The 27,939-nt window shown below is 41.8% G+C and overlaps 1 protein-coding gene across 3 annotated transcripts; it reads right to left on the minus strand.

Annotated features, from left to right (window-relative positions):
- Window positions 1–26,554, minus strand: CRK (CRK proto-oncogene, adaptor protein). Of its 3 annotated transcripts, none has more exons than XM_081160977.1 (3): window positions 25,900–26,554; window positions 15,161–15,526; window positions 1–3,362 (listed from the first exon to the last, which is right to left on the minus strand). In XM_081160977.1, exons 1-3 carry the CDS (start codon window positions 26,339–26,341, stop codon window positions 3,355–3,357), a joined length of 816 nt encoding a protein of 271 aa, XP_081017103.1. In that variant the 5' UTR covers window positions 26,342–26,554; the 3' UTR covers window positions 1–3,354. The 3 variants fall into 3 exon arrangements, with proteins under 3 accessions (XP_081017103.1, XP_081017102.1, XP_081017104.1); XM_081160976.1 differs by having other exon boundaries at window positions 14,991–15,526; XM_081160978.1 differs by lacking the exon at window positions 15,161–15,526 and having other exon boundaries at window positions 3,269–3,362.
- Window positions 26,555–27,939: the final 1,385 nt, after the last annotated feature.

The following is a 27,939-nucleotide window of genomic DNA, read 5'->3' on the forward strand; positions in this document are numbered from 1 at the left end:
TGTTTTTTAAAACAAGATTTTGGCAGTTTATTTTTTGACAAAAAGTTGAAACATTCTTAAATCACCTTGCAGTTAAGTTTGTGTATGCCAAAGTTGACTCCCTTTGAAGTAGGTTCCTTTAACTCTGGGTTGATATTCTGCTGTCTATAGCAGTAACTAGATGTGTTCTGGGTCCAAGGCAGAACACAGTATAAGTAACTGGCAAAGACTGTTCTTTTCGTTTTAAAACTTCAGCACCCATACAACACAAAACTAGAGAATATTGTCAACTTTAGGTATATATATTCACACACTGTGTATGTGTCTATAATTATCTACCCTGAAAATGTGCTACTTAAATAAAGAAGATGTCTGGATATCTAACTAATATTCTAAAAACCTATTGTATAACATCCAAACTTCTCAATTGCTTTACAAAGTCCCCTACCACATCGTTATTTTCTTTACACCCACATAGAACCATTTCTGGACAAGTTTGATGTTCTCTGTCCAGGTCATTCCAGATTTCCAATCATTATGTAATAATTCTTCTTATATTCCCCTGAAATCAGTATTTCATGACTTCTGGAAACCCTTTAAAGTATCACCAGTGATTAATCCCAGCTTTAATGAATATCCACGGAGCGTGTACAATTGTTTCTCATTACATGATTGTAGGCTGAATGCACACACACCTCTTATTCCCTAAGTATAACAGATTTAGCTCTTTTGTGAAAAATACTTAAACATTACTTTCTTCAAAAGATCACCAAGCCAAATATTTGGCCATATTTTTATTTACTACATATACTATAAACATATACAATACATGCTACAAAAAAACATTTTTTCAAAATTTAACTGTCAAGAAAGTGTATAGTGTTATAATACAATGGCACATGGTTCATATTTTATTTCAAATTGGTTTGCTTATCACCCATTTCAAACCATTAATAGTGAAATGTTACTTAAGGATAATTAAAAATTATCTATTTGCATTATTAACAATAAACAATTCCAACAAATTAATAAGAATTAACCATGTCAAATATTAGTATCCAAAAATTGGGCTTTTGCAGAAATGATTATATAAAATATAGCAGCCAATTTCAGTTTACTTTGTTCTGTGACAATGTACATATGCACTTGAATAGAACTCTAGCATTTGTTTTTGGAAGATACTTTTAAGAAATCCTTGATTTCTTGAGGTCCAACAACCACCACATCCAGCCAAGTCCAACCCAACAGTTCATAATGGCTTTGGATAATGCATCATTGAGAAATTCTTATGATCTGGGTAGAGTGGCATGTTCCACTAATATTACATAAGTTGAAAAGAGACATTACAAGCCAATATAATGTCAAAGGCAAAAGAAAATACAAACATCCAAATCAGTTGTGACAAAGTTTTTCTACAAATATTTTAGATGTCGTACTTTTAGAAAAGCAAGATTTAATGTGTATTTATTTGGATTTTACAGTATCTATGCTCTAACTGAAAATTTAACAGAGTAGTCAAATGGAATTAAGTCTAGTATTGCAAATTTGTTCATTCAACATTGAGCACCCACTATGTGCATAGCACTGTGCTAACATTTAAAAAGTCGAGTATTAATGTCTTTATCAAGCATTACCTTAGTGTGAGGTAAAAATACATTAAATTAGCGTCAACTCATTAGTTTACTTGTGGTAATGTATGTAATCCTGTGCCAGCTGGCTTCCCTGTGCCATATAATGAGCTTCTGCACACCTCATTCACTCTCACAAACATCTGCACACCAACTGTGCCAGACATTGTGCTAGTCACTATGATACCATGATTTGGTGCACGCCAGAGAATGCAAATTAATCATTACCTATGCAAAAGAATTAGAAAGATACGTTTCTTTTCTAAAATGAGGCCCTAAGCAAATATAAAATGTTTCTATTGGTCATACCACACCATAAACCAGTTAGTGCCTTTCTGGACTGGAAGCTAGCGTTGAAAGTTTCATATTGCAGTCTATATAACCTAGATCTTTTTGGTCTCAGAAATCTTTTCTTTGGAGCACCTGACCCCCTATAAACCATTCCATACTTAAAAGGATTTGTAAACTAAACTTGAACATAAAGAGCCAAAAATGAAGGCAGTTTATAATGTAATGCACTTCATACACTATTCTGGCAATGTGAAATGAATAATACCTAAGTAATTAATGATTGGTTCAAACATTTTTCAAAGTGCTAACCCTATCTCCAAACTCATGTAATTTTAACTTGACTTTTATACAAGTTGCACATAAAGCAAAGGGCAGAATTTGGCCCCACAACCTTCTATGGAATATTCTAAGTGATTGGTCCTTCCACTCCAAGTAGAAGCTAAGAATTCCAAAGAATCCCCTAATAGGATACTGGCACTCAGGAGAAATGTCCCTGCTGGATCCCATTAGTCAGGAGTCTATTTAGCTGTGGCAGCAGTGTGAACCTACTATGACCCCTTGAGGGAAAGCAGAGAGCTCAGAGTCTGGCTGTCCACTCAGTGAATCCAATACTGGCTTAAAGCTATGCACTGAATAAAGTGCTCTGCACATCCTGCTTGTCATCTGGAATGAAAATAAACACTTGAGAATTAACCTACCTGTGGAAAAGAATGACAAGGGTTCAAAGAATCCCAAGAAAAAGTATGAAGCATCGACTAAGAAGGAAGACAAATGCTTCTAGTAGTGTCCTCAGAAATCTCAGGATTTGAACTGTCAGAATGAGTCATACAACGGTCATGTTCTATAAATGAAAAAGCAATCCCACTGGGTACAATTCACACGGTACATGATTACTTTACGGGGGTGAAAGGAACAGTCTATTGCCATTTGATAGGACGGCTCTGGAATGAAAGCAAAGCCATTGGGTTAGTCAGGGTTGGTAGTGTGCAACACTTCTCTCCTGTCCGACGGTTTCCCACAGGTTGATTGCACTGCCTGAGAGAAGGCAGGCAAGATACCTGTCCCTCTGATACACTCAGGCATGGCAGCTACCACCTAAAATTTCCAATTCAGAAGTTCACACACAAGCCCTCCAGTTTTGTACCCTGAACGTGGTAAATGGGACGAGGGATGTAGTAGTTCAGTCTAAAAATGATCACAGGTAACAGAACGCTTATATAAACTAGACTGTTTTGACATCTGTAAAAAAACTGTATAGGTGGCAACTGAAAAGAAAGAAAGAAGGATTGTTCCCATCTGTCAGCAAAACTGTTTGTTGAGCTGTACTCAGCTGAAGTCCTCATCAGGGTTCTGTTGATCCAGCAGACGGACATGTGTGAATGGGAAGTGACCTCGTTTGCCATTACACTCCCCTTCCCACTGACCACTGACATTAATCTTCGTAACCTTTACCAGCTCACCGACCTGCAGGAGGAGAATAAGGACAGCACTTTATTTCCAGTCATGAATGAAAGCTGCAACTCTAACCTCTGATTAGGCGCACCCTGCCCACATAATTGCTCTAGGGCTGACATTACAGAAATGGCTACTTGCTGCCTCCCAAGCCCCAGCCACCAGACTGGATTACGTGTGGTTAATGCAGGCAGAAAGAAGAAGGGATTTTAGCAGTGCAGAAAAACAGAATACAGAAAACAGAAAGGATCCTAGAAAATGATACCTTTTGGAAATCTCAAGAGTCTTTTAATGAGCAAGCCCAACTAGAGTGACCTACTACTCCTTTCCTTTAGCTTCCTGCCTGCCCCACAGGCTCTGTCCTAGGGAAAGACGACCGCATGCTCCCCCCAACTCTCCACCCCAGAACACAGCAGTAGCACAATCTCTCAGCCCACTCTCACACACATATCTTGGCCTGTTACTACTTGTAGAGCAGAGGGCAATCATAGAAAGCATACTTCACTTGGTCCCAGAAAAGAAAGTATTCCCATCACCTTCCTACCAAAGGAAGGCTTTCCCCATTTGGGCACATATAGGCCAAAATTCCAAATTCCATCGGCTCCCTGCAAAGCCCCCACCCCCCCATATACTAACAGACTTTGTTGCTTCTTCTATGCCATTTGGTTCCTGTTCATTAATAAGGGGACATCTTGTTTTTGCTCCTGTTATAAAAAGCTTCCTGTTGCAACATCAAATATAAAGTTTTGACAATCCAAGATATACCTCTATCCTGCTATGAAACTAAGGCAAGGTCAAAAAAAAGAAAAAAACAATCAAACAAAAAAGGTAAAAAAAATAAAAAATAAAAAAGAATAATATGAAAGACAAGATCAGTCTGAAGAATAGATTCACCCTGTGGCAAAATATTAAACAAATTTTGTTTAATATTTGGAAATAAGGCCCCAGATGTAACTGGACTAAAGAACTTATAACTATCTTTTGCCCTGGCCAGTGTAGCTCAGTTGGTTGAGCGTCGTCCTGTGCACCAAAAGGATGCTGGTTCAATTCCCAGTCAGGGCAGGTTGCGGGCTCAATCCCTAGTACGGGGCATACAGGAGGCAGCCGATTGATGTTACTCTCTCACATCAATGTTTCTGTTTCTCTTTCCCTCTCCTTTCCTCTCTCAAAATCAATTTAAAAAAAAGAACTCACCTGGCCAGCGTGTCTCAGCTTTTGAGCGTCAACCTATGATCCAGGAGATCTAGGTTCAACTCCGGTTCAGGGCACATGCCCAGGTTGTGGGCTCGAACCCCACTAGGCGATGCGCAGGAGGCAGCCGATCAATGACTCTCTCATCACTGATGTTCCTATCTCTCTCTCTCCCTTCCTCTCTCTGAAATCAATAAAGTCATATTTTAAATAAAAAAAAGAACTTATAACTATCTTTTAATTATCAACATCTGAGTTCTGAGCATACAAGTGTTTTCTAAGCATAACCGTTCATTTGGTTTTATTAAGTTAATTAACTAGTATTTATTGAATATCATAAAGTACTGTAGAGAGTATTTTATATAAATTATTTTCTAATCATCATAATATTCCTATAAGACAGGAACCATTTTCATTTTACAGGTGAAAAGCTGAGATTTAGAAAAATTACATAATATACACCTAAGGTAACGCAGCCAGTGTCAGGGCTGGATCTGAGCCCAGAAGTATCTGGTTCCAAAGCCAATTCATACTCTTTTACCATACCAGAAACTTTCAAATTATGCTGCCAGGGCCCTAGGGGTTCCCTAAGAATGTCTTTAGGCCCACAGCTGGCCAAAGCCAACTCAGGTCTAGGTCCAGGGCCTTTTCTACAACCAATTTGATCTCACCCAAAGAGGAAACAGCTTTTCTACTGGCCTAATTTCCTAAAGAACTATCTGAAAACCATAGAAGCCTAAAGTGGTTGTGGGGGTCATAGGATGCTGAGAAAAGGAAACAGAAACCAGGGAATATTAGAGACAAAGGATAAGGTAAAAAGGTGAGAAAAGCAGCAGTGTAGTCTGCAGATATTGCCAAGATTAAGGCTGATGGGCCCGGCTGGTGTGGCTCAGTGGTTAGAGAGTCGGCCCGCAGACTGAAGGGTCCCAGGTTTGATTCCAGCCAAGGCCACATACCTTGGTTCCAGGCTTGAGACCTGGCCTCGGTCTGTGGCGCGTGCAGGAGGCAACCAATTGATGTTTTTCTCTCTCTCTTCCACTCTCTCTGAAAAAACAATGGGGGGAAAAAAAAATGTCCTCGGATGAGGATTTAAAAAAAAAAAAAAAAAAAAAGGGGTCCCCCAGCCGGGCGTGGCTCAGCGGTTGAGCGTCAACCTGGGATCCAGGCGATTGGGGTTCGATTCCCGGTCAAGGGCACATGCCTGATCAGTGACTCTCTCATCATTGATGTTTCTGTCTCTCTCTCTCCTTCTCCTTTCCTCTCTCTGAAATCAATAAAGATGTATTTAAAAATAAATAAATTAATTAATTAAATAAATAAAAATAAAAAATAAAATAAAATAAATAAAATAAAATAAAAAAGAGAGGTCACCGGTTCAATTCCCAGTCAGAGCACATACCGAAGCTGTGGGCTGGATCCCGGGGTGGGGGGGCACGCAAGAGGCAGCCCATCAATGTTTCTCTTTCATCGATGTTTCTGTCTCTCTAGCCCTCTCCCTTCCTTTCTCTAAGATCAATAAAAACGTAAAAAAAAAAAAAGATTAAGTCGAATGGTGTAAGGGGAGGAAAGGGAACAATGATACTGCATGCCCATCCTCACAAGCAGATCTGATCTCCATAGGCTGCCAGCACCAGGGTTCTGTTTATTCCCAGCAATCTTCCAATTAAAACTTCCTTACATCTGAGCAGGCCAACTATGACAAATAAAGATTTTTCATACAGTCTCTGGGAAGAGGAAGACCAAAACATCAAGTGAAAATGTCCTTGCTAGTAAAATTAGTCTGAAAGACTTCTTCCTTTATCCCCAATTCTAGTTCTCAGACTTTATCTCACTTGTTCCGTTTTTAAAATTCTTGCAGTGTTGCAAGAAGCTAGGCACAGCATCATTCCATAACATTTGACTATACCTTAGTGACTTTTCCTTGTGCTCGACCTGTCGGCAACCCTTGACTCCCCACCCTTCACACACACACCCACACCCACACACGGCACGTTACGAAAATTAATGTCCCTGTGCTGCTAGCCCCTTGCTATGTTAAGGTCAATTATATCAAGTGCAGCACTTCTTCCCCCAATTTTATTTCTTAAAAATATGTTTTTATTGATTTTAGAGAGAGAGAGAGAGAGAAACATCCATCTGCTGCCTCCCAAAAGCCCCCTACCAGGGATCAAGCCCGCAACCTGGGCATGTGCCCTGACCTAGAATCAAATTGGCAACCTCCTGGCTTATGGGTCAACACGCAACCACTGAGCAACACTGGCTGGGCATTCCCCCCCATTTAAAATATTTATTTGTATTACTGGTCAAAACACGCATGTCATAGTGTTATTCTGGTAGCTGGTCCCAGAAAAATACTTGAGGGGATGTGTATGCTCATGTCAAAAATCTAAATGGCCATTCATGTTAGGTTCCCTTCCAGATGGGGACAAAGTGGCCAATTTCTTTTAAGAAGCTGGTTTGATGATATCCCAGCTAATATCCCTAACAGGTGTCATATCTGAATCCATCATTTTATTGATATTAAAACACACATGCACACAAAGGACATGGGGTAACATTCTGGAGTGCTGGCAACGTTCTATACTTTCATCTAGGTGGTTACCAAGTAGGTGTATATGCAATGTAAGTTGCCAGCTGTATACTTATGATTAGTACATTTTACCAAATGATTTCAAATTTAAATAAAAAGGTGTCAAGATAAAGATGTCTGTTGTATTTTTTCCAGCTTTTCTAGGTGTTTTGTAGAAGACAGTTCTTCAGGATACATCCTTAAGCCCGTCCATTCTACTTGATACCAAAATCTAGGCTTTAACACCTTTTCTTTCAGTGTTATATTGCCTTTATTTATTTATTTATCCTCATCTGAGGGTATTTTTCCCACTGCTTTTCAGAGAGAGCGGAAGGGAGGGAGAGGGGAGAGAGAAAAACATTGATGTGAGACACATCCACTGGTTGCCTCCCACACATGCGCCAACCTGGGGCGGGAAGTGAACCTGCAACCCAGATACATGCCCTGACCGGAAATCGAACCCTTGCTGCTTCGGTGCACAGGCCGGCACTATAACCGCTGAGTCAAACCGGCCAGGGCTGCCTTTATTTTTAAGAATTCAAAGTGTCATCTCAAATCACATCCCACAGAGCTCTAAGTAAAAGGCAGGTTGAAATGTGGCCCAGCCTAGACCCTTGTTGTCAGTACCACAGAACCATGTCAGCTTCTTCACAAGCAGAGCAAAACCTGCTGATCTGCCCTCAGACCTTTCTTCTTTCAGAGTTCAAAGGGAGAAACAGTAGGGGTTCCTATAATGCAAGATGTTTCTAGGAGGGAGGAATTATGTGCAAATTAGACCTTTGGACAATATTAAGAGCCATTGCTAATGTACATACTTTCTTGATTTTACCCTACAGGGGAAGACTCAGGAAAACTATACCATACTCTGGAATCTAAAATCTTTTTGGGTTCTTGGGCAAGAATCCCAAACATCATGGGGCGAAAGGCAGGCTCTGCCATGACTGAAATGATTCTGATTTTTTTGGTTAATCCTCACTTGAGCATATTTTTTCCATTGCTTTTTCAGAGAGAGCAAAAGGGAAGGAGGGAGAGAAACACTGATGTGAGAGAGACACATTGACTGGTTGCCTCCCACACGAGCCCCAACCAGGGATGTGGAGTGAGCCCACAACCGAGGTATGTGCCCTTGACTGGGAATCAAACCCAAGGCCCTACGGTATGCAGACCAACGCTCTAACCACTGAGCCATAATGTCTAGGGCACAATTTTCTGATTTTTAAATGGATAAAAAAGTTTTAAGCAGTCAACTGGGCTTATAAGCATGCCCAAAGTGGCCTTAAAGTACTACTACTTTAAGGAAGATCTTATCGACATTAAATAACTCTTTGTACCCTATGGGGTCTTCCTCCTGAAACATAAAGCATATGGGGACTACTGGAGTCAAAACCAGACAAGCCCCAAAGGCAACATGACTATCCTTAGATACCACATGAGGCCCTAGTGCTTCAACAGTTTGGAAAAAAGGGTGGTTGACAGCTTGGGGGATTATGTGGGGGGAGTATAAGAAGGGACAGGGCAGTCTAAGAAAATGGTGCTAAACTTTTTTGCCTCTGTAACTTGTTTCCTGAGCCCATTTCTTCTACAGCTCACTTCTTCTACCTCTGTGACTTTCTAAATACTTTCTCTAATAGTTTGAAAAAAAGGGAAAGAAAATGGTGCTATACTAAGTGCAGTTCTTTCTCCAAGTCGGAAACATGACACATTTCTGAATGCATGCTCCTCCTCCTGTTAGGCAACAACTCACTGAAGCCAAATTCCTGAAGGCCAGACTAGAGGATAAGGGGGTGGTGAGTCTGAGGCATGCTTGGTGTACTACATCAAAGACAAAGAGAGAACATGAACACTGCCCCAGATATGTTACAATCTTAAGATACAAAGTAACGTACATACTAATCAGAAAGTGCAGACAATACTGGTTTCAAAACTCAAATTATAGATTAAAAAAAAAAAAATCCTAATCTGCATACCAGTGAACAAGACCTTACAAAGGATTTGAAACCCTACATGGCAGCTAATCTTTCTCTTTATGAGGCTGACCTCACCAACACCTTGTAAAGGAGAGACAGTAATGAGCCTTTTACCACTGAGGGATTATTTTAGTGTCAGTCAGTCAGTTCCTCAGCCTCCTCTACTATACTACATCCTCAGCAGCAAGTGTGATCTGTAAAGGACTGACTCTGGCTACTTGTTTCTTCACTCCCAAGGACCCTGATGACAATGGTTTCTTCCTTAGCTCTGTGTAGTTCCCAAGGTAAATCACCATCCAGTAAGGATGCAGTCAAATCTCCATTTGGTCAGGAGTAAAAGATTATCCAGTTTATCTTCAATGAGTTCCAGTGGTAACGAGAAAGAAACTGGAACCCAAATGGCATTAAGTTTTGGTATTCACTAAACAGGAGACTTCAGGGAACTGTGTGACCTCCTTTGCTGGTGTAACCTAAGGTGTGTGCTTTCTAGTTTCTGTCTCTACTATCGAATAGGAAAGACATCAACAGTTAGTCAGCATTCCTTTGATCCAGGCTTGCTGCAGGATTCTGGAGGTCTCAGGGCAGGAAACACACACAAATTCATATAAATAAAGCCAAGGAAAAGCGAGTACAGAGATGGAATATAGGGGCCTTGTCTTCAAACATTTTCAAACACACTAAGTACATATTTGGTAAATATTTCAATATTTGGCTGAAGGAGAAAAAAAAGTTAACAAAACTACAACCTAAGATAGGTGTCAGCAAACTAGGGCCCATGCCGCCTGTTTTTGCAAGTAATTTTACTGGAACACAGCAGGCTCATTTGTTGTTTTGTTTATGGCTGCCTTTTTTTTTTTTAATCCTCACCCAAGGATATTTTTTCCATTGATTTTTTTAGAGAGAGTGGAAGGGAGGGAGAAGAGAGAAGGAGAAGGGGAGGAAGAAGAGAGGGAGAGACAGAGAAAGAGAGATTGGTTGCCTCCCGCATGCTCCTTGACCAGCGCCGGGGATTGAACATGCAACTGAGATACATGCCCTTGGCTGGGAGCTGAACCTGCATCCCTTTGGTCCTAGGGCTGATGCTCTAACCACTGCGCAAACCAGCCAAGGCTATGGCTGCTTTCTTGCTACAATGGCAGAGACGAGTGCTTGTGACAGAGACCATATGGCCCTTTACTAAAAAAACTTGCAGACCCCTGATTTAAGGAATAGGTAGTATTTAGGGCCCATCTACAGTCTTTCATATTAATGGGAACAAGTGAGGACAATTCAGCCTTAATGATTCATTTGCCTTAGAGATGGACTGAAATGGTCATAGGTGATATTGGGAGAAAGTTGCAGGTCTTTGAGATTTAACTGTAGGCTGCACAAAATTTTAAATTTTTGATGGAAATATAGCAATACTTGATATCTGTTATACCACTAAGGAACTACTAATACAAGGCGGTTGACAATTTTGACATTAGAGCACATTACATTCTTTTCAACAATGTCCTCTCTTTGCAAAGCTGGGTTTCGGCAGTTGCTATGATAAAAAACAAGTACCTCATGAAAATAAGTAGGAAACAGAAAATGCGGGTGGTAGTGTACAATATGATCCCAAGGTTTGAGAAACTGTTCAGTGTCTAATAGGTAAACACATCTCATTAGTTAAGTAATTGCTGTTACTTAATTCTTTCAATTATGTTTATTATATTTTTCAAATGGGTACTAATTATTAGGATATAAATATTTAAATTGTTTGGACCTACCTACTTAATAAGCGGAACTGTCAAGATATTTCTTTTGGTTTGAGGCGCTATGAAATAGTACTGAGATACAATGAGTGCTATGAACCAAGAAAGTTTGGAATCTCTGGACTGCACTGTTGTGGTTGACAGCAATTTGCCCAAAAGTGGAGATATTCAAACACATGTTTAATATCACCTGTGAAGATACCAGAGGGCCTGCCTTCAATGTCTGAGAGGCTGGATTAGTTGCTTCCAAAATCTCTTTCCATTGAGATTCTATGATTTGAAATGAAGATGTTCAAACAGGATGGAAGGAAGAGGGACAGTAGACACCTGTCTCAATAAACAATACAGAAATCTAGACCTACAATACCAGAAAAAGCCAAACTGGAACCAGCAAGGACATGCCACTCATGTTCTTATACCTTCCCATCTCATTTTTTCTGTTAACAAAGGGGAAATGGGGGTTCTTCACTCCTATTTTCCATACATAGGTCAAAAGGTCTTAACAAACTTATGTTTCACAGAGTTCCACATGGGGAGATGTGGAATTGGTGTAATCACTGTTACATATTATCAGGGACCCAAAGCACTTTACTACTTTCCTATCTGTGCCCTGAAGAACAGGTCCAAGCCTAAGAACACCAGAAAAGCTCCTTGGTTGTTCTGAAGTGTTATCTATCAAAGGCAAAATCAGAGAATGGAAGTTATATAATTAGTGCATTTAAAGATATTATGATTGTTCAGGACAGTTTACAGAGATACAAAGCAAATTTTAGCACCTGCAATTTATAAGATTCATTACTATTCCAGCTTCCAAGAAGCAGTAAAACAAAAATGAAAGATCAAAATCTTAGCTCAAATCTAAGATAAAAAAATGAAAGGTGTCTTTACCCTACTCTGCTGTTATTTCCAGAATTTCTTCTTTAAAACACTCAGCATCTCTGCATTTGTTTAAAATCTGTCTTAATCAGGAGCTCCAGGATGGAACAGATAGAATCTGTCTGGTTCAGTTACATTCCCCCAGGATATGAGTGACTGCCTGACCCACAGAACTATAATATGCAGCGGAATACCCCTACTTTGGTTGTTAACTAGAATTAACCCCTTCTTTCCAGACTCTTCATCCCTACTAGAGAAATCCAGTGGGTGGGAAAAGAGGAAGTATCTAATAATTTATATTCTGGTGGGGGGGGGTCTCTGGTCACAGCAAATATACCATGCAGGAAACATCCATCTATAAGGCAAGGGCACGTGGTTCCTGAGCACTGTCTTTTAATTTATTGTTTTATAATACAGAAACCCTTTCTTAGGGAAAAAAAATTAGGTTAAGCAAGAGAGGGAACCCAGAGCCTTGCATCCTCAGCTTTCCCTTCTCCCCAGGCACCTCCTGGGAACTCTTAGGACAGCGAGAAGCCTTAGTCTGAAGACTGCTGGTCTAATATATTATCTCTAGGGTCCTGCCCAAGTCTAAAACACAATAATTCTATTATATGTTAACTATAACTTTTTAAAAGAAAAAAAGAACCCCCCCAGAAAAATACATACATACATACATATATAAAATGTAATGATTCTAATTAATCAATTTCAAGTTAAGTGTATAATGAAGGTCAACTATAATTAAAATAAATTCAAGTTAAGTGTAAAACTCCACTAAAATGCACCTAGCTGGTCTATAGATCTGGGTTTATAGTGAGTCAAATAGAGCAATAAATTTTTGTTGTCTTTTTTAAACCAGAATTCAAAGGTCAGAAAGCCAGTATCTCCTAATCTTATCTTCCAGCCTTGTCCCAATAAGGACTAGGCATAGCTCCTATGAAAAATCAGAAATGGGAAAGGAAAACTGTGCCTCCTTGCATAGACAGTCCAACTGAGGATATGCTATCAATGAACCAACATAAAACCTGCATTGAGGAGGGCAGCAGCACTGTTATAAAATGAAAAGAATCACAGACTGAATTTGGGCAGAGTAGAAAAAGCACCAACGTAGATATGGGTTCATCATATCTCCACTTCCAACTAGTTTGAATGATCATTCAATCTGTCTAAACATAAGTATTTTTCATATAATGAATAAGGATATCTAAGGTCCTTTCCAGTTACAGAACTGATGGTAAACTAACACCATGTTTTTAATTACATAAAATGTTTTAAAGCTATTACTTGGGGTATTTGTTCTAACTTAAAAGAGGCCATCTTCAGCAATCAACATCTGTGGCTCAAAACCAATATCCAACCAAAAAAGAAAATTTACTGAAATCAAAAACTAGTTTTCTACTTAAATCTTTATTTCACAAGATTTATGTTTCACAGCAGGGCAAGCAGCTCAACCATTTTCAAGTACTAAAGCCTCTAATCAAGGCAGGCATCATTAAAAACAATTCTCTTTCAGAGAGAAAATGCAGCCCTGGCCAGCGTTGCTCAGTTGGTTGAGCATTGTCCTATACTGCAAAAGGTTGCCGATTTTGATTCCCAGGCAGGGCACATGCCCAGGCTGTGGGTTTGGTCCCCTGCTGGGGTGCACATGGGAGGCAGCCGATCAATGTTTCTCTCTCACGTTGATATATGTTTCTTTCTCTCTTTTCTCTCTCCTCTCCCTCCCTTCCTCTCTCTCTAAAAGGAAAAATCAATAAAAACATACTTTTTAAAAAAGAACAGAACGTACAAACGGAAGGAAAATTAATGTGCTTTCTCTCTTGGTGTTCACTGGCTTGTTCTGTGAATGCCATTTTCACACTCCAGCCCAGGGCTAACAAGGTCTGCAATGACTGTGAAGAATCACATCTACCATGTGCACAGCGCCATGTTGGATGTTGCCATCGTCTGAACTGAAATAAAAACGAGGCTAGAAACTTGTTCTCTTTACCCTCCAAACTCTATGTGGGAGAAAGTAGTGAGGCCTAGACAGCACACACTGCATTTCTCTTCAAAGCAGGGATGTGATCCCTTAAGTCACATCACGATCTCAAGGAATGCACACTTCAAAAACACATTTTCCAGTCAAACCTTTCAGACTCAACTAACCCTCCTTTGCATACACTATCCAGAATGTAAAAGAAAAATTTCAGATCCAGTAATATCAGAGACTGGTACAAATAAATTCTAGTTCATCCTGTGGGCTAACACTCCCACTTAGACACAGGGCAGCTCTTACTCCTCAGTATATGAACGTGACCAAAGAAAACAAAGTTTAGAGAAGATGTCAGTTTACAAGAATACACGTTTGCCCCTTCTCAGCTAATCTGTGCTCACATAACTTCAGCCTGTGCTTATGAAAGCTATTTCCTTACGCTCAAGTTATAATATCAGTAGGCTCTGAAAATTGGGATGGCTTGCCACTTCTGTATGAGCTTTTATGCTGAACCACTGGCTCTGCATAACTCAGAAAGGGGGAGAGGTAAAGGGGGAGGTATGGAGAGGAAGGGAAAGGGAAGGAGGAAAGAGACAAAGCTGAGAGTGCTAATGAGAGGAATAAAGAAATAAGCACAATGCAATGGTTGGCCAGAGAAGATGGGCTACCAAGAATAACAATTTACCAGTGAAAGGCAACAATTTATTCCTCAGGAGGAACTGGCTTTTTGCCTGCAAAATGCATTAAACAAAGACCAAGTAAACCTGCTGCTCCTTGAAATTAATACTTTTGAGAACATATCTCTTCACACCTCTACTACACTTTACTTTTCCTCTTGAATTCTTACTTGAACACAATCAATCAACAGTAAGGAATCCCATGCCCCAAAAGTAAAAACATTAAGTTTCTGTGGAAAAATTCCATGTAAGTGTTTTCATTGGAACCACTTCTTATTACTCAAATCTTTGTGAGCCCACCTTATTTCAGACAATGATAAACAGAAAGAAAGAAACAGGTTAGAATGTAGATGAGAAAAAATATTTTAGGTTAATTCCTGTGAATTCAGGTGGTGTTATTAAAGTAGTCAAAGTATGTTTAGTATATCAATCAGAACATTCAGTTATACAGTTTTAAGCTTATTCATTCCAAAACAGGTTTTCTATAAAAAAGAGAAAACCCAACATTAAATGCCCAAATCAGTACTTAACGGTTCAACATCCACAACATCACAATGCTGGTGCTTGTGCTCAGCATTCCTACAAAGCTCTAAGAGGTCTGAAAGAGAGACCCTGTAGCAGATCTCCTTTCTATATTTTGCACATTATGTACCTCCAAAGCCAAGGCTGTCTTGTCGTAGGCATTAGGGACTCGCTTCTGGATTACCCTGGCATAAATGGGCCCATTCTGGAGGTTAGGGAGCGGAGTGTTGACGCTGGGTTGGGCATAGGGCCCAGGCTCCGGCCCACCCAGTGGCTGTGGGTGGGAACCCTCCTGGTTACCTCCAATCATAGCCGATACTGAGGCGGAGCCAGGTCTATACTTCTCCACGTAAGGGACTGGAATCATCCCCCTCTTGCCTTCGCTGTCCTCTGCATTCCACCACTGCTCTTCAGGCTTATCCCGGATTTTCAGGATGTCTCCTTTCTTAAAGGGAAGATCTTCTTCATCATTCCCATTAAAGTCAAAGAGGGCTCGCACATACTCTGTCTCCTCTTGCCTGAGAATCACTCCACTACCCTGCCTGGACCTGGAAACTGGTTCTATCAACGTTGTAGTGTCCAAATAGTGTATTTTGTAGAATTCCAGTAAAGCAGGCAATGAGTCAAACTCTTGATCTCCTATTCGGAGTCTGGAGGGGCTCGCCCCTGGAAAAAAATACAACAGGCTATTACTTAAAGATGTATTACACTGGTGATAAAAACAGATTTTAAGCATTTCCCACACACATTTAGTCAATATTTTATCAGAAAAAATACTGTCTAGAAAAAATAACCCCTTCTCCTCATAGTAAAATCATATTTTGTAGCTGAAACATTCTCTGGGAAGAGAAGGAACAGGAGACCATGAGAGACAAAGCCACTTAGGACAGGCTCTCACATTGGATCAAAGACAGCAACACCAAGACTTACTGTTCATTCTCCCAAAATGTTCTGTTGCTATCCCACTTATGTAGTAGCATAAAGTTCAAGGTTTTGTTGCAATCTTTTTTCCAACCTCAGGAAATGTAGCAAGCTCTCCTTTTTCATAGGTCCCAGCAGCTATTCCAGGAAGGGCTGGGGAGAACTTGGTATCTATCTACACTAGGTTAATACACTAGTTCTCTTCACATCTAGAATGTACAATTTAAGAGAAAGTTTTAAGACTGATTGCTGACCTGGCCAGGTAGCTCAGTTGGTTAGAACGTTATCCCAATACACCAGGTTGCAGGTTTGATTCTGGTTGAGGGCACAGACAAGAATCATCCAACAAATGCATGGCTGGATGGAACAACAAATCAATGTTTCTCCTCTCCCTTTATAAAAATCAATGAATTTTTTAAAAACATTTTTTAAAAAAGACTGATTGCTTATATCAATTTCACTTATGACAAAAAAGTGTAACTAGGCAAATAAAATAAAAACAAAACGAGGAGTCTATACAAAAACTAAGAAATTAACTGCTTAAAAGTAAATCCCCGCCCAGGCGGAGTGGCTCAGTGGTTCACGGTCAACCCATGAACCAAGAGGTCACCAGTTCAATTCCTGATCAGGGCACATGCCCAGGTTTAGAGCCCAGTCCCCAGTGGGGGTCATGCAAGAGGCAGCCTATCAACATTTCTCTCTATATATCCCTCTCTCCCTTCCCCCCTCTCTAAATCAATAACATTTTAAAAATCAATTCCTAAGGCCTTCACTTAAGAATAATATGGAAACTAGATTGTTCCCTTAGAAGCAAACAGATCATAAAAAAAGGTAAACAAGGTCAGGCTGGTGTGGCTCAGCGGTTGACCATTGACCTATGAACCAGATTTTCGTTTGACTCCCAGTCAGGGCACATGCCAGAATTGTGGACTTGATTCCAAGCAGGGGGCGTGCAGGAGGCAGCCAATCAATGACTCATCATTGATGATTCTCTCTCCCCTGCCCTCTCTCTGAAATCAACAGACATATTAAAAAAAAAGTAAACAAGAATGCTTGGGGAAAAAAAGATGTTAAAATCCTCAACCTCTAATGACACACTGAGGATCGAAGACAAAGGACATATTAGGAATGCTTAAAACTTGCATTATGCAAAGTTGTATGTGGCCTTAGACACAGGGTATACTTTAGAATGTATTCCCTTCCTCTCTATCCTGAGTTCTAGAATTGAATAATTGAACACATATCAGTTCAAATAAGAAACAAAGTTTTGTGTGTTTTTTTAATTCTCACCTGAGGATATGTTTTTATTGATCTGAGAGGAAGGGAGGAGAAACATTGATGGGTTGCCTCCCTCATGGGCCCCTACTGGGAATCCAATCCATAACCTGGGAATGTGCCCAGACCTCGATCAAACCGGAGACCCTTCAGTGCACAGGACAATGCTCCAACCACTGAGCCCCACTGGCCAGGGCGAAACAGTTTTCTAATGAGGAATACAAACCTTTAACTTGCACTCTGCTGAGCACCAAAATATCAAATCATCCTTATTGAATTTAAAAAATTTTTTTATTTATTGATTTCAGAGAGAGAAAGGGAAAGAGAAAGAAACACCAATTTGTTGTTCCACTTATTTTTCTTAGTGCAGTTTGGTGGATTTTTTATTATGGTGAGATACACATAACACTTACCATGTAAACTTTTTTTTTTTTTTTTAATGTTTTTATTGATTTTTGAGGGAGAGGGATTGAGAAACATCAATTTGAGAAACATCGATCTGGTGCCTCTCATATGCACCCTGACCAGGAATCAAACCCGCATCCTAGGCATGTGTCCTAATTGGGAATCTCACTGGTGACCTTTTGGTGCATGGGATGAGCCACACCAGCCAGACCCCCCCCCCCCCTTTGAGAGAGGGAAAGAGAATGACTCATGGACAGGCATAGGTTTGTTGTTCTACTTAGTTATGCATCCATTGGTTGCTTATTGTATATGCCCTGACCAGAGATCAAGCCCACAACCTTACTTATCGAGAAGACGTTCTAACCAACTGAGCAATCCGGACAGGACCCTTTATTGGATTTTTCACTTTTTGGTTTCCTGATAATAGAGCTATAGAAAATTGTTTTTTGATTTTTATAATTTCCCATAGTCTTAAAAAATATGACTTAAAATAAAAACTGATCTTAGACAGAGGAAGGGAGAGGGCGGGGAAGGGAGAAAGATCAATCGGTTACCTCCCAAATGCGGATCGAACCTGCAACCTAGGCATTGCACCCTGACCAGGAACCAAACTGCCACCCTTCGGTGTACAGGATGAAGTTCCATCCAACTGAGCCACACCAGCCCAGGCAAGAACATGACTTTTAATGGATACAAAGTATTCCCAACATTTCACTAGTGCAAAGGATGCCGTTTATGAGCATTTTTGTTCCCAGCTATTAACATTTTTTATTACTTCCTTAGGATAAACAACTTGAAATGCAACTGCGGGATCAAATGGTAAGAGCATTAAGGTTTATGTTGCCAAACTGCCCTCCAAAAAGTTCACACAATTTTACACTCCCACCAGTGGTTTATGAGTTCCCACTTCCCCCACGTCCTTATCAAAACAGCATTTTAAAAATCACTGCCGCCCGGCTGGGTGTGGCTCAGCAGTTAAGCATCGACCTAGGATCCAACCTGGGATCCAGGCTGAAAGGGGTTCAATTCCCAGTCAGGGCACATGCCCGGGTTGCGGGCACGATCCTCAGTCAGGGACGTGCAGGAGGCGGCCCATCAATGACTCTCTCATCATTGATGTTTCTATCTCTCTCTCCCTCTCCCTTCCTCTCTCTGAAATCAATAAAGATATATTTTTAAAAAATAAATTAAAAAAATAAAATCACTGCCAAGTTAATAAGAAATATTATCTCTTTTGAAATATCTTTAGTTGTTTGCTTTTCACATTTATTGACTATCTGTACTTCTTTAGTGAAGGTTACTTGTTTAAGTCCTTTATAAGGGAAAATGGCCAATTTACCCTTTCCACTTGTATTAACACACTGGCCCTCCCACCTAAAAGCCATAGCAATTAATGCTGTGAAATAGGAACACTGTGGTAGTCCAGATGTCCACATTAACTTGCCACTCTAAAAATATGAGAACCCATTATTTTGTTCAATGTTAGAAAATATTTCTTCCAGAATGACCAGAAAAACTGCATTTAAAAATCTCTACTGGGGAGGGGTAAAAAGATAAGCTTTGGAAGTCCTCAATACAGAATGAGTACTGATGAGTGCCTTCTCTTTTCACCCTAATGAATGAGAGACCAAGACATAATTTAAAGGAGAGTTGCACATTTCTTACATTACAAAAGTCCATCTGTGGAATTCATGGCTGTAGGCTAAAACAATTTAATAGCCCACACTCAGTAATGCTGGCTGTCTCTCCAACTAAGATGATGAACTGCGTTAAGTACAGGGTGAGTTATTGAGCTCCAAGGAGACCTCCTTAGCACTGCTGAAAAAAGAAAGCCTCTGGGCCCGTAGTTTAGAAAATGGTCCAAAAAACACCTGGGGAAAAAGCTCCCCTGCTAGATCAACAGCTAAATGGTTTTCACTGGTTGTCTTTTTGGGACAGCAGTTGGCAGACAGTAAGTGCTCAGTAAGTGTTAGATATTATTATTCTCTTTTTTTAATCATCACTGGAGGATACGCTTTTATTGATTTTTAGAGAGAGGAAGGGGGAGGGGGAAAGAGAGAAACACAATCTACTTGGCCCCCCACCCCACACACACCCCAACCAGCAGGGATTGATCCGGCAACCTTTTGGTATGTGGAGGATGCTTCAACCAATTGAGCCACCTTGCCAGGGCAGTGTTGGGATTATTCTTCTTAATGAACATAACTCTAAAGTGAGGGTAAGAAGCTAAATGAAAATCTGTTCCCAGCTTTGAGAAGCTCACAGCATAGCCAGGGATACAAAAGCAGAGAGTGTGGTTGGTGAGCAAGAAGCAAAGCAGCATGTCTTAGGAAGATATCATTTTCACCCCCTGGCTTTCACTTTCAACTGGAGATGTGTTCTTACAGAAAGAAAAAAGTATCAACAACAAACCATGTTCTCAGATACAACAAAAATCACAATGAAAGAGCAGCTCTGGCCATCCCTAAATATTTGCAAGATACCCTTTTAAGTCTAAGAAGGAAGGCAACCACTTCCTGTCATCTGTTGTTATGGCTCCAATACTGCACTAGCCCAAGTGAAATTGGGGGACGGGGGTAGAAGAACAAATAAGACCACTAAGCCAAGTCCCTTACAAAGATCAGTGTGAGAATTATGAAAAGAAAAATTGGAAGCTCATCTACCATAAAGGTAGGAAGTTGGTTCAATTCATTTCTTGTTCAAATGCTTCATGGTGTAAAATGGGTCCACTTTTTTTTTTTTTCAGTTTGGCAATCCCAACATTCACAGAAATATAAGTTAAACACCAAGGGAATTAGCTATAAATTCTTTATTCTAATGACACAATAATAATTTCACAGAGAAATACCTGTTTTTGTGTACTGCTGGAGCAATTAGATATTTGGGACAATCAAGCGTTGTTGATCCAAACTCCAGAAGAAGGGAAGGGAGGGGAACAGAATATACGTAAGTCACAGATAAACTCAAACTTCACCACAACTATGTGTTCCCAGTTCCTTTTCCCTAGGTTCAGCTTCTTCCAACCACAAACAGCCAAAGGCAGGAAACATAAGGGCGGGAAAGGAAGGAGATATAGCCAGTAAGTCTAGAGAACAGAACCATCCACAGGGTTCTAAATGCTGGGACTTGGGAAACCTCACTGACATCAAACTTATGCTGGATTCTAGCCTTGGCCAGTGTTGTTCAGTGGTTAGTGTCAGCCCCAGACCTAAGGGTCACGGGTTCGATCCCCTCCTGGTTGGGGCTCATGAAGGAGGAAACCAATAGACGTGTGTCTCTCTTACATCAATGTGTTTCTTCCCCCACCCCCCTTTCACTCTTCAAAAATCAATGGAAAAAATATATATCCTCAGGTGAGGATTAAAAAAAAACCCACCCTTATGCTGGATTCTGAACACGCAGTTTCAATTAACACATTCAGAAATAAAAATCAAAGCAAGCAGTTATTGTTTTGGTTTCTATACATGCCCAACTTACTACTTTTAAGCATTTTTAGCCCTCAGGGTTACATAAATTTTTACGATACCACTCCCTGCAAGTTTTATGAACACCCAAGAGCTCTGTGGGCTAAAACAGGCCAAGTAACTTCTGGCATGGGTAGCACCACAGCGGCTCCATCACCAGCCTTTTTATCTCACAGCATCTCCTTTGTCTGTTCCTCTTTCCTTAATTTCCACTCCTCTCTTCCTTCTCCTTGGCCTATGGTATTAATAGAGGTTGCTTAGATAAACATTCCCAACCACCTGTCCAATACAAAGGGCTAAAAAGTCCACTAACTTCAATTTCTGAAGAGGTCTGAAACAGGTATCGATATATGGTCTCCTAAGCAAATAGAACTTTCTATAAACATTGGGTATCAGCACGGTACTCTGTAGATTCAGACTGACTGGGTTTGATAAATTCTATCTACTTACTAGCTGTATGAGCTGCTTTTTAACATCTCATGGGGCCGAACACCTACCTAATAAAGCTCCTAAAAGTAACCAGTATATTATAGGTGCTCAAAAAAAAAGAAATTCATACCCTGGTTGGGTAGCTCAGTTGATTAGAGCATTGTGCCAATACACCAAGGTTGCAGATTTACTCTCTGGTCAGGGCACATAAAAGAAGCAACCAATGAATGTATAAATAAGTGGAACTACAAATGGATGTTTCTTTCCTTCTCCCTTCTTCTAAAATAAATTAAAAAGAATTTTTTTTAAAAAAAAGGAACCCCGGCTGGTGTGGCTGTTGGTTGATAGTAGTCCCATGCATTGCAAGGTCACCCGTTCAATTCACGGTCAGGACACATGCCCAGGTACAGGTTTGACCCCCGGATGGGGTGCATACAGGAGGCAACTGACCAATGTTTCTCTCTGTCTGCCCTTCTCCTTTCCCCTCTAATATACACACACACACACACATACACACACGGAAACTTACACCCCCAACCTCTGAATTTCTTTAGAAATTTTCAATTTATCCCCAAATCCAGTCTGCTATTACCCAGAGAAGATTCCACAGAATCTCAAGCTGCCCCTCAAAAAGTTCTATGAGGGTCGTAATTTCACATGGGCATAGAAAAGGCTTGGAGAAGTCATGCACCAAATAAACCTACTTCCTTTTTCCATGGAATCTTTTTTGAGGGGGTGCATAAAACCTGTAAGTAACTCACTGAAGAACTTTTCCCAGAACCACTGAATGGAGGTATTCTCTGATACTGAGGAGTAAAACATAAGGACCAGGTTTGAGAACTGCAAAGATGAGATAAATGAAACAGAGATGCTGAAAGTACAAAGAGGTGGCAGTAGGCAATCAGCAGTCCCAGAGGATCTCCAGAAAAGTGGCTTCAGCAGCACAATTATCACCCTAGCTTCTGCTCCTCCATACCCAAAATAAGGCAAGCTTTTATGCTCCCCTCACCCTCTAGGGCAATAGATAGGCAGCTCTCAGTTGAGCAGGTCACAGCAGGGGCCATCCTATTTCCATGTAGTGGATTCAAGGTCCTTTCACACCTCTTGATGCACATCCCCCTCCACCTCAGCACATACTCCCTAAGACATGCTGTTTTAGCAGCACTCACCAACCCACACCATGCATTCTAAGACCCTCTTCAAGCTAAGAACAGTTTTCCATTTGTTTCAGCTCCTCTCTCCCAACTTCATAAAGATTAATATATCTAATACTTAATTTGTACTTATTATATACCAGCCCCATTCCTAAGCACTAAATACACTAAAAGTCATTTACTCCTCCCAATGACCCTATGATGTATTACTATTTTCCATTTTTCACACATGAGGAATTCAGGCAGAGAAAAGTTAAAGGACATGTCCAAAGTTACATTAAGTATTAAGTGTAGGGTAGAATTCAAACCCAGGCTCCAGAGCTCAAGCATGTAACAACTCTCCAACTCACACTCAGTTTTGTTGATTATCTACTTACTTACTGGTCAAGGTCTAGTAATACCTCATTGTTCCAGAAGAAACGAGTGAATCAATGATTGCAAAGCCTTCCCAAGAAGTATACCTGACAGAGTATGACCCACAGATCTGACCAAGCCCTGCCCTATGGCACTGGAGCACAGCCAGGGCACTCCCAGACTACAGTTACGTCCAAAGCCTGCAGGAATTGAATACCCAAGATAAAAACAGATTCACTTGAAAATGCTGAGAATTTCTGGTCTATTTTATCCCTAAGCCTCTAGAAACTGTATCTAAGCCAGTCCACACAAAATCTACCTATGTATTATGTCCACACTATATTATTCTAAGCAAAAAGCTCATGTTCCATATTCAATTTGCCAAATAAGGATTGTAAAAGCCTTTTCTTCATCACTGACTTTTAGATAGCAGATGTGTATTGCCCGAACACTAAAGCCAATTTTTTTCTTTTTGCCAATTTCTTCTTGTCATCCTTTCCTTTTGGTCTTTAAACAGAATCTGGGACCCCAGAACAGAGACAAAAGGGTTGAGTCCTCTATGAGCACTGCTGGGATCTCAAAAGGAAACTGGCTTTGACAGACAGGAATACAGTGTAATAGTGTCAACTCTCAGGTCAGAATTCCTAGCTTCAAATTCCGGCTCAGTATTTACAAGCTGTGTGACCTTGGGGCACGTTATTGACTCTCTGATTCTCATTTCCTCATCTATAAAATGGAAATATTTTAATAAACGGAGACCACAGTATATTCCTCACTAGACTATTATAAACAGTAAATGAGTACAGTACTCAGCGAAGTACCTCGCACAGAATAAGCCTGTCAGTAAATGTTAGCTATTAATATTGTGTATGTCTAAAATTCAGAGATTTCTTTTGAAACCTGTGTGGTTTCAAAATAAAAACAGCTTGATGGGGGAGGGTGAGAACAAAGATTAAGTATTCTTTATAAAGACAACTGAATCAATTACCCTACATGGAAAATAAGGTTTGTGGCAGAAAGAATGAAAGAATTACCACAACAATGTCCATGAACTTTCCACACCCCATCGGCAAACTTTGGCAATCTTCATTTTATCTTTTGGGCCAAAGATCTGAACTCATATATGTTATGAAAAGGTGGGAACTCAATATCAAGGTAAGCACTGAGATATAAAGTCATGCTGCCAAGGTATGGAGAAAGCCCAACTAAGAAACCTGCCTGCTTCCATTTCCAAAATTTGCAATCAACTAAACACATACACAAACAGAAGCTTGAGAATTGAGTTTCAGTGACAGTTTGCCATCATATTTCTGCATTGTAACAAAAAACCCTAGACATCATGCAAGTGGTAAAAAGTAGAATATAGCCCAGCCGGGCATGGCTCAGAGGTTGAGCATTGACCTAGGATCTGGGAAATCAAGGTTCGATTCCCAGTCAGAGCACATGCCTGGGTTGCAGGCTCAATTCCCAGTCAGGGGGCATGCAGGAGGCAGCAGATCAATGACAATGCTCCCATCATTGATGTTTCTATCTCTCTCTCTCTCTCCCTCTCCTTTCCTCTCTCTGAAATCAATAAAGATATATTAAAAAAAAAAAAAGGACATATGTGGTATAGGGCAAATATATGTCACATCAATATTCCCATCTCATTATAATGCTATTAAACCAACCAGACTGAGAAAGACCTAGGATAATTTACAGACTTAATGAAACTGGTGTGCATTAACAACAGAGACTGACTACCCTGTCTCCCCATTTCTGGCCAGAGTAAATAAATCTAAATTGGGACTATTCTAAAAGGGAGAGTCTGCAGAGGCTGGTTCAGGAGCTTCCTAATTCACTTCAGACTGGACTGTATCTAGTCTCAGCTGGTCAGAAGGAAAATGCTTCAACTTGGGAATAGCAGCAAGGGACTAAGACTCTTGGTGCTGTTACACAGACAATGATCACCTCAGAATTACTATGTACCTCACAAATCTCCATAAATCTCCTTCATATTCCCCAGTAACTCCAATGGCAGGGGTAAGACAGTCATATCTCAACAAGTCTTGACAAGGAAGACCGAGTGGAGATAATTTAATTTCTAGAGAATCTACCCAGCAGGGATCTGTTCCCAACATCTAGAAAGACTCAGGCTGCAGGCCCAACTTAACACAGCCCCAAGAAGAGGCCCTGGAGTACAAGACTGACAATGTTTAAGTCCCAGGAAAAATGCAGTGCCTTCCATTCATTTTCAGAGAAGGGATTGTTTCCATTGGCTTATTTCTGGTTTGTTTCCTGAAAAGAAATCTTCCCTCCACTAAACTCTTTGAAAACTAGGCCCCCCCGCCCCAAATGCAGTGAACAGTTTTCTGGACACTAAGATCTCTTACACACAGTCAGCCCGGCATCGACTTATTCTAGGTTGGCCACAAAGGGCTTTCCTTCTATCACCAAGGCACTGAGCTCACCTCCGCGGAGGAAGAGGACGATAAAAGTATTTTGGAAAAATGCCCAAGAAAGGAAAAAGCTGACCGGTTTCCTGAAGGGTGTCTCCATCCCTCCGGCCTGTATGTGGTGACTTCCTACCAAAGGCCACCAGTGGAGTATAGCCAAACCTGCTCTCCAACATTGCAGAAAATGTTTGAAGCCTAAAAAGCCACTTGTAGGATTATCGGGTTCATTCTGGGCACTGCTGCCAAGTGATGCCCCCGCAGTGCCAGCATCCCCCTCCGTTCTTTGTCCCCACGTTTCCCGGCCCTGCCCTAGTGCCTGGCCCCGGCGCTAGCCCCACCCTGGGGCCAAAGCGGTTCCCCTTCCCCTGGGCTGTCCTCCCAAGTCACACCCAGAGGCCTGGGTCAGCGGCTTCTCCTCCCCCACGCACTCCCGCTGGTCTATGGGAAGAAGCCCGAGCAGCAAGCCGCCCCATGCCACGATCACTCCAGCCCTCTGCCCACGTCCCTCGTGGGGGGTCAGCTCGCGAGGAGGAGCCGGGCAGGCTGGGGAGTTCCGCGGCCCTCACCCCCGCCCGGGGCCTCCCGTCCTGTCCGTCCCTCACCGGGCGGAGGCTGGGCGGGCGACGGTGGCACCGGTGGGCGCGGGCCGCTGCTGTTGATGATGTAGTGGGAGACGCGCGAGTTCTCGGAGACGCTGAGCACATAGTCCCCGGGGCTGGTGCTCGAGTCCCGCACCAGGAACACCCCGTGCCGCTGGCCCTGCAACATCATCACCGCATCCTGCCGGCTCAACCGCCCCCAGTACCAGCTACTCCGCTCCTCCGAGTCGAAGTTGCCCGCCATGGCCGCCTCGGTGCCTACACGTTGGGCCGCCGCCGCCGCGCGCGCCCCTCCAGCACCGTCGCCCGCCGCCCAGCTGACCGGCTCGGATCTCAGCTTAACAGCAGCGCCTGAAATGGCGGCAGCGGCCGCGGGCCTTCCCGACCGGAAATGACGCGCTCCTGCCCCCGGGAGGATGCCGGGAAAGGGACCACCGCCCGCCATTGGGAGAAGGGCAAAGGACAGCTCGCGCACGCACTGCGCATGCGGTCTCCTGGGTGTCGCCGCCTGGCGGGAACCCGGACTGCAGAAGATGGAGAGGCGGGGTCTAGGGCAGGGGGCGTGGCCTCAGCCGGCGGTCTGCCGAGTTTGTATCTGCGCTGTTGACCACGCGGATCTTCGCCCCGCCCGGCTTCAAGTTGCTGTATGGCCCAGGACTTCAAGGTAGCAACTCCGGGACAAAATTGGACTAGAAAAGATGATATAGCTTCAAGGCCTGAGCTACCAGAGACGGTCTTTTTTCTGACGGTTCCTCCAGCTCCGCCCTCCCCAGGCCACCTAAAGCTCTTGTTTTCATTGATTCATTAAGCAAACAGTGACTGACACATTTGCCCTGTGGGTGGGTGCAAAGGTGATCAAGGTGAGCCCTTTCCTCATCGAATTCCCAGACTAGTGGGAGGAACCAGGAAACAGTCCAAAGGAATGTCAAAGCTAACGAATAGGGAACAGACCGTAGGCTCTAGGAGCATAGGGCAGGGCCCCCTAATCTAGCCTGTAATGGGATGCAAGAGGGCTTCCCAGTGGAGGTGGCATGTGCTGAAAGAATGTTGAATGACAAGGGGGGAAGAGCATTCAAGACAAAGGGAACAGAGTGTGCCAAGCCAGGTAGAAGCATGGAGTTCTCTGTACTGAGGCTCTTAAGTCATCTGCCCAGATTCTTCTAAACCCTAATTGAGGCCATAGATATCCTCTGTTCCCCCTACCTTCATCATCATCTCTCTGTTCTACATCTATATCTGTATTCCTGTGAAAAGACTGCTCAGTGGTACCCTATTGTCTTGCTGCCCCTCATTGCCTTGCACACATCTGTCCGTGTGCTGTTTCTGGATTACAACTCTGAAACTGTGGCTACCCTGTGTAAAACTTTTAACAGTTTCCAGGTGTTAAAACTCCCAGTTCAGCTCACAGCATAAAACTGGACCAGTCTCAACTTAAATGCTTCTACATAAACCTTGTGTTTCTTCTTTCTGGAATGCCTTTCCACTCCATTTGGGATCTCAAACCTAAATGCCTCCCCTTTCCTGACCACCACATCACACCCCCTCTGCATGGACAGCACTATGTTCATATTATCTCCATTACAATTCTTACCCAATGTACTATAATCTTTCATTTACAGGTCTGTGTCCCATACTAGAGCACCTCAAAGGCCAAGCATCTTGTGCAGGAGGCACCCCATGAGTGTTTCATAATAACAGCTAATGTTTATTCAGGAAATACTACCTTCCAGGAATAGTGCTGCCTTTATGTGGATCATCTTATTTAATCCTCTCAACAACCTTATGGGTCAGTTATTTTGCAACTATCCCTATTTACAGATGAAATTTAGAGAGCTTAAGTGACTTATCCAAAGACACAAAGCTGCTGAGTGGGGAGCTAAGATTCATATCCTGGAAGGAGAAGAGAGCTGTGGTCACTCTGTTATTTTCTCAGACATCTGGGATAGGATAGGAATGGTGGAGGTGGCAGGTAGGGGGAGGATGTCAGAAATAGACTTATTTATTTATTTTAAAAAAGAAGCAAGAATTTATTGACCGCAGCAA

The sequence above is a fragment of the Miniopterus schreibersii genome, assembly GCF_964146895.1.
Source record: "Miniopterus schreibersii genome assembly, chromosome: 16".
In the NCBI taxonomy this organism is placed as follows: Eukaryota; Metazoa; Chordata; class Mammalia; order Chiroptera; family Miniopteridae; genus Miniopterus; species Miniopterus schreibersii.

Bases quoted from the DNA above. Each gene is read 5' to 3' on its own strand.
- CRK (XM_081160976.1), bottom strand. From the start codon at position 26,341: ATGGCGGGCGGTGGTCCCTTTCCCGGCATCCTCCCGGGGGCAGGAGCG. The intron at 15,527-25,899 runs GTGAGGGACGGA...ATTTTTTTCCAG, and splicing joins GCCCGCCCAGCCTCCGCCCG to GGGCGAGCCCCTCCAGACTC. The intron at 3,363-14,990 runs GTACATAATGTG...CTCCTCCTGCAG, and splicing joins AGACAGCCTTGGCTTTGGAG to GTCGGTGAGCTGGTAAAGGT.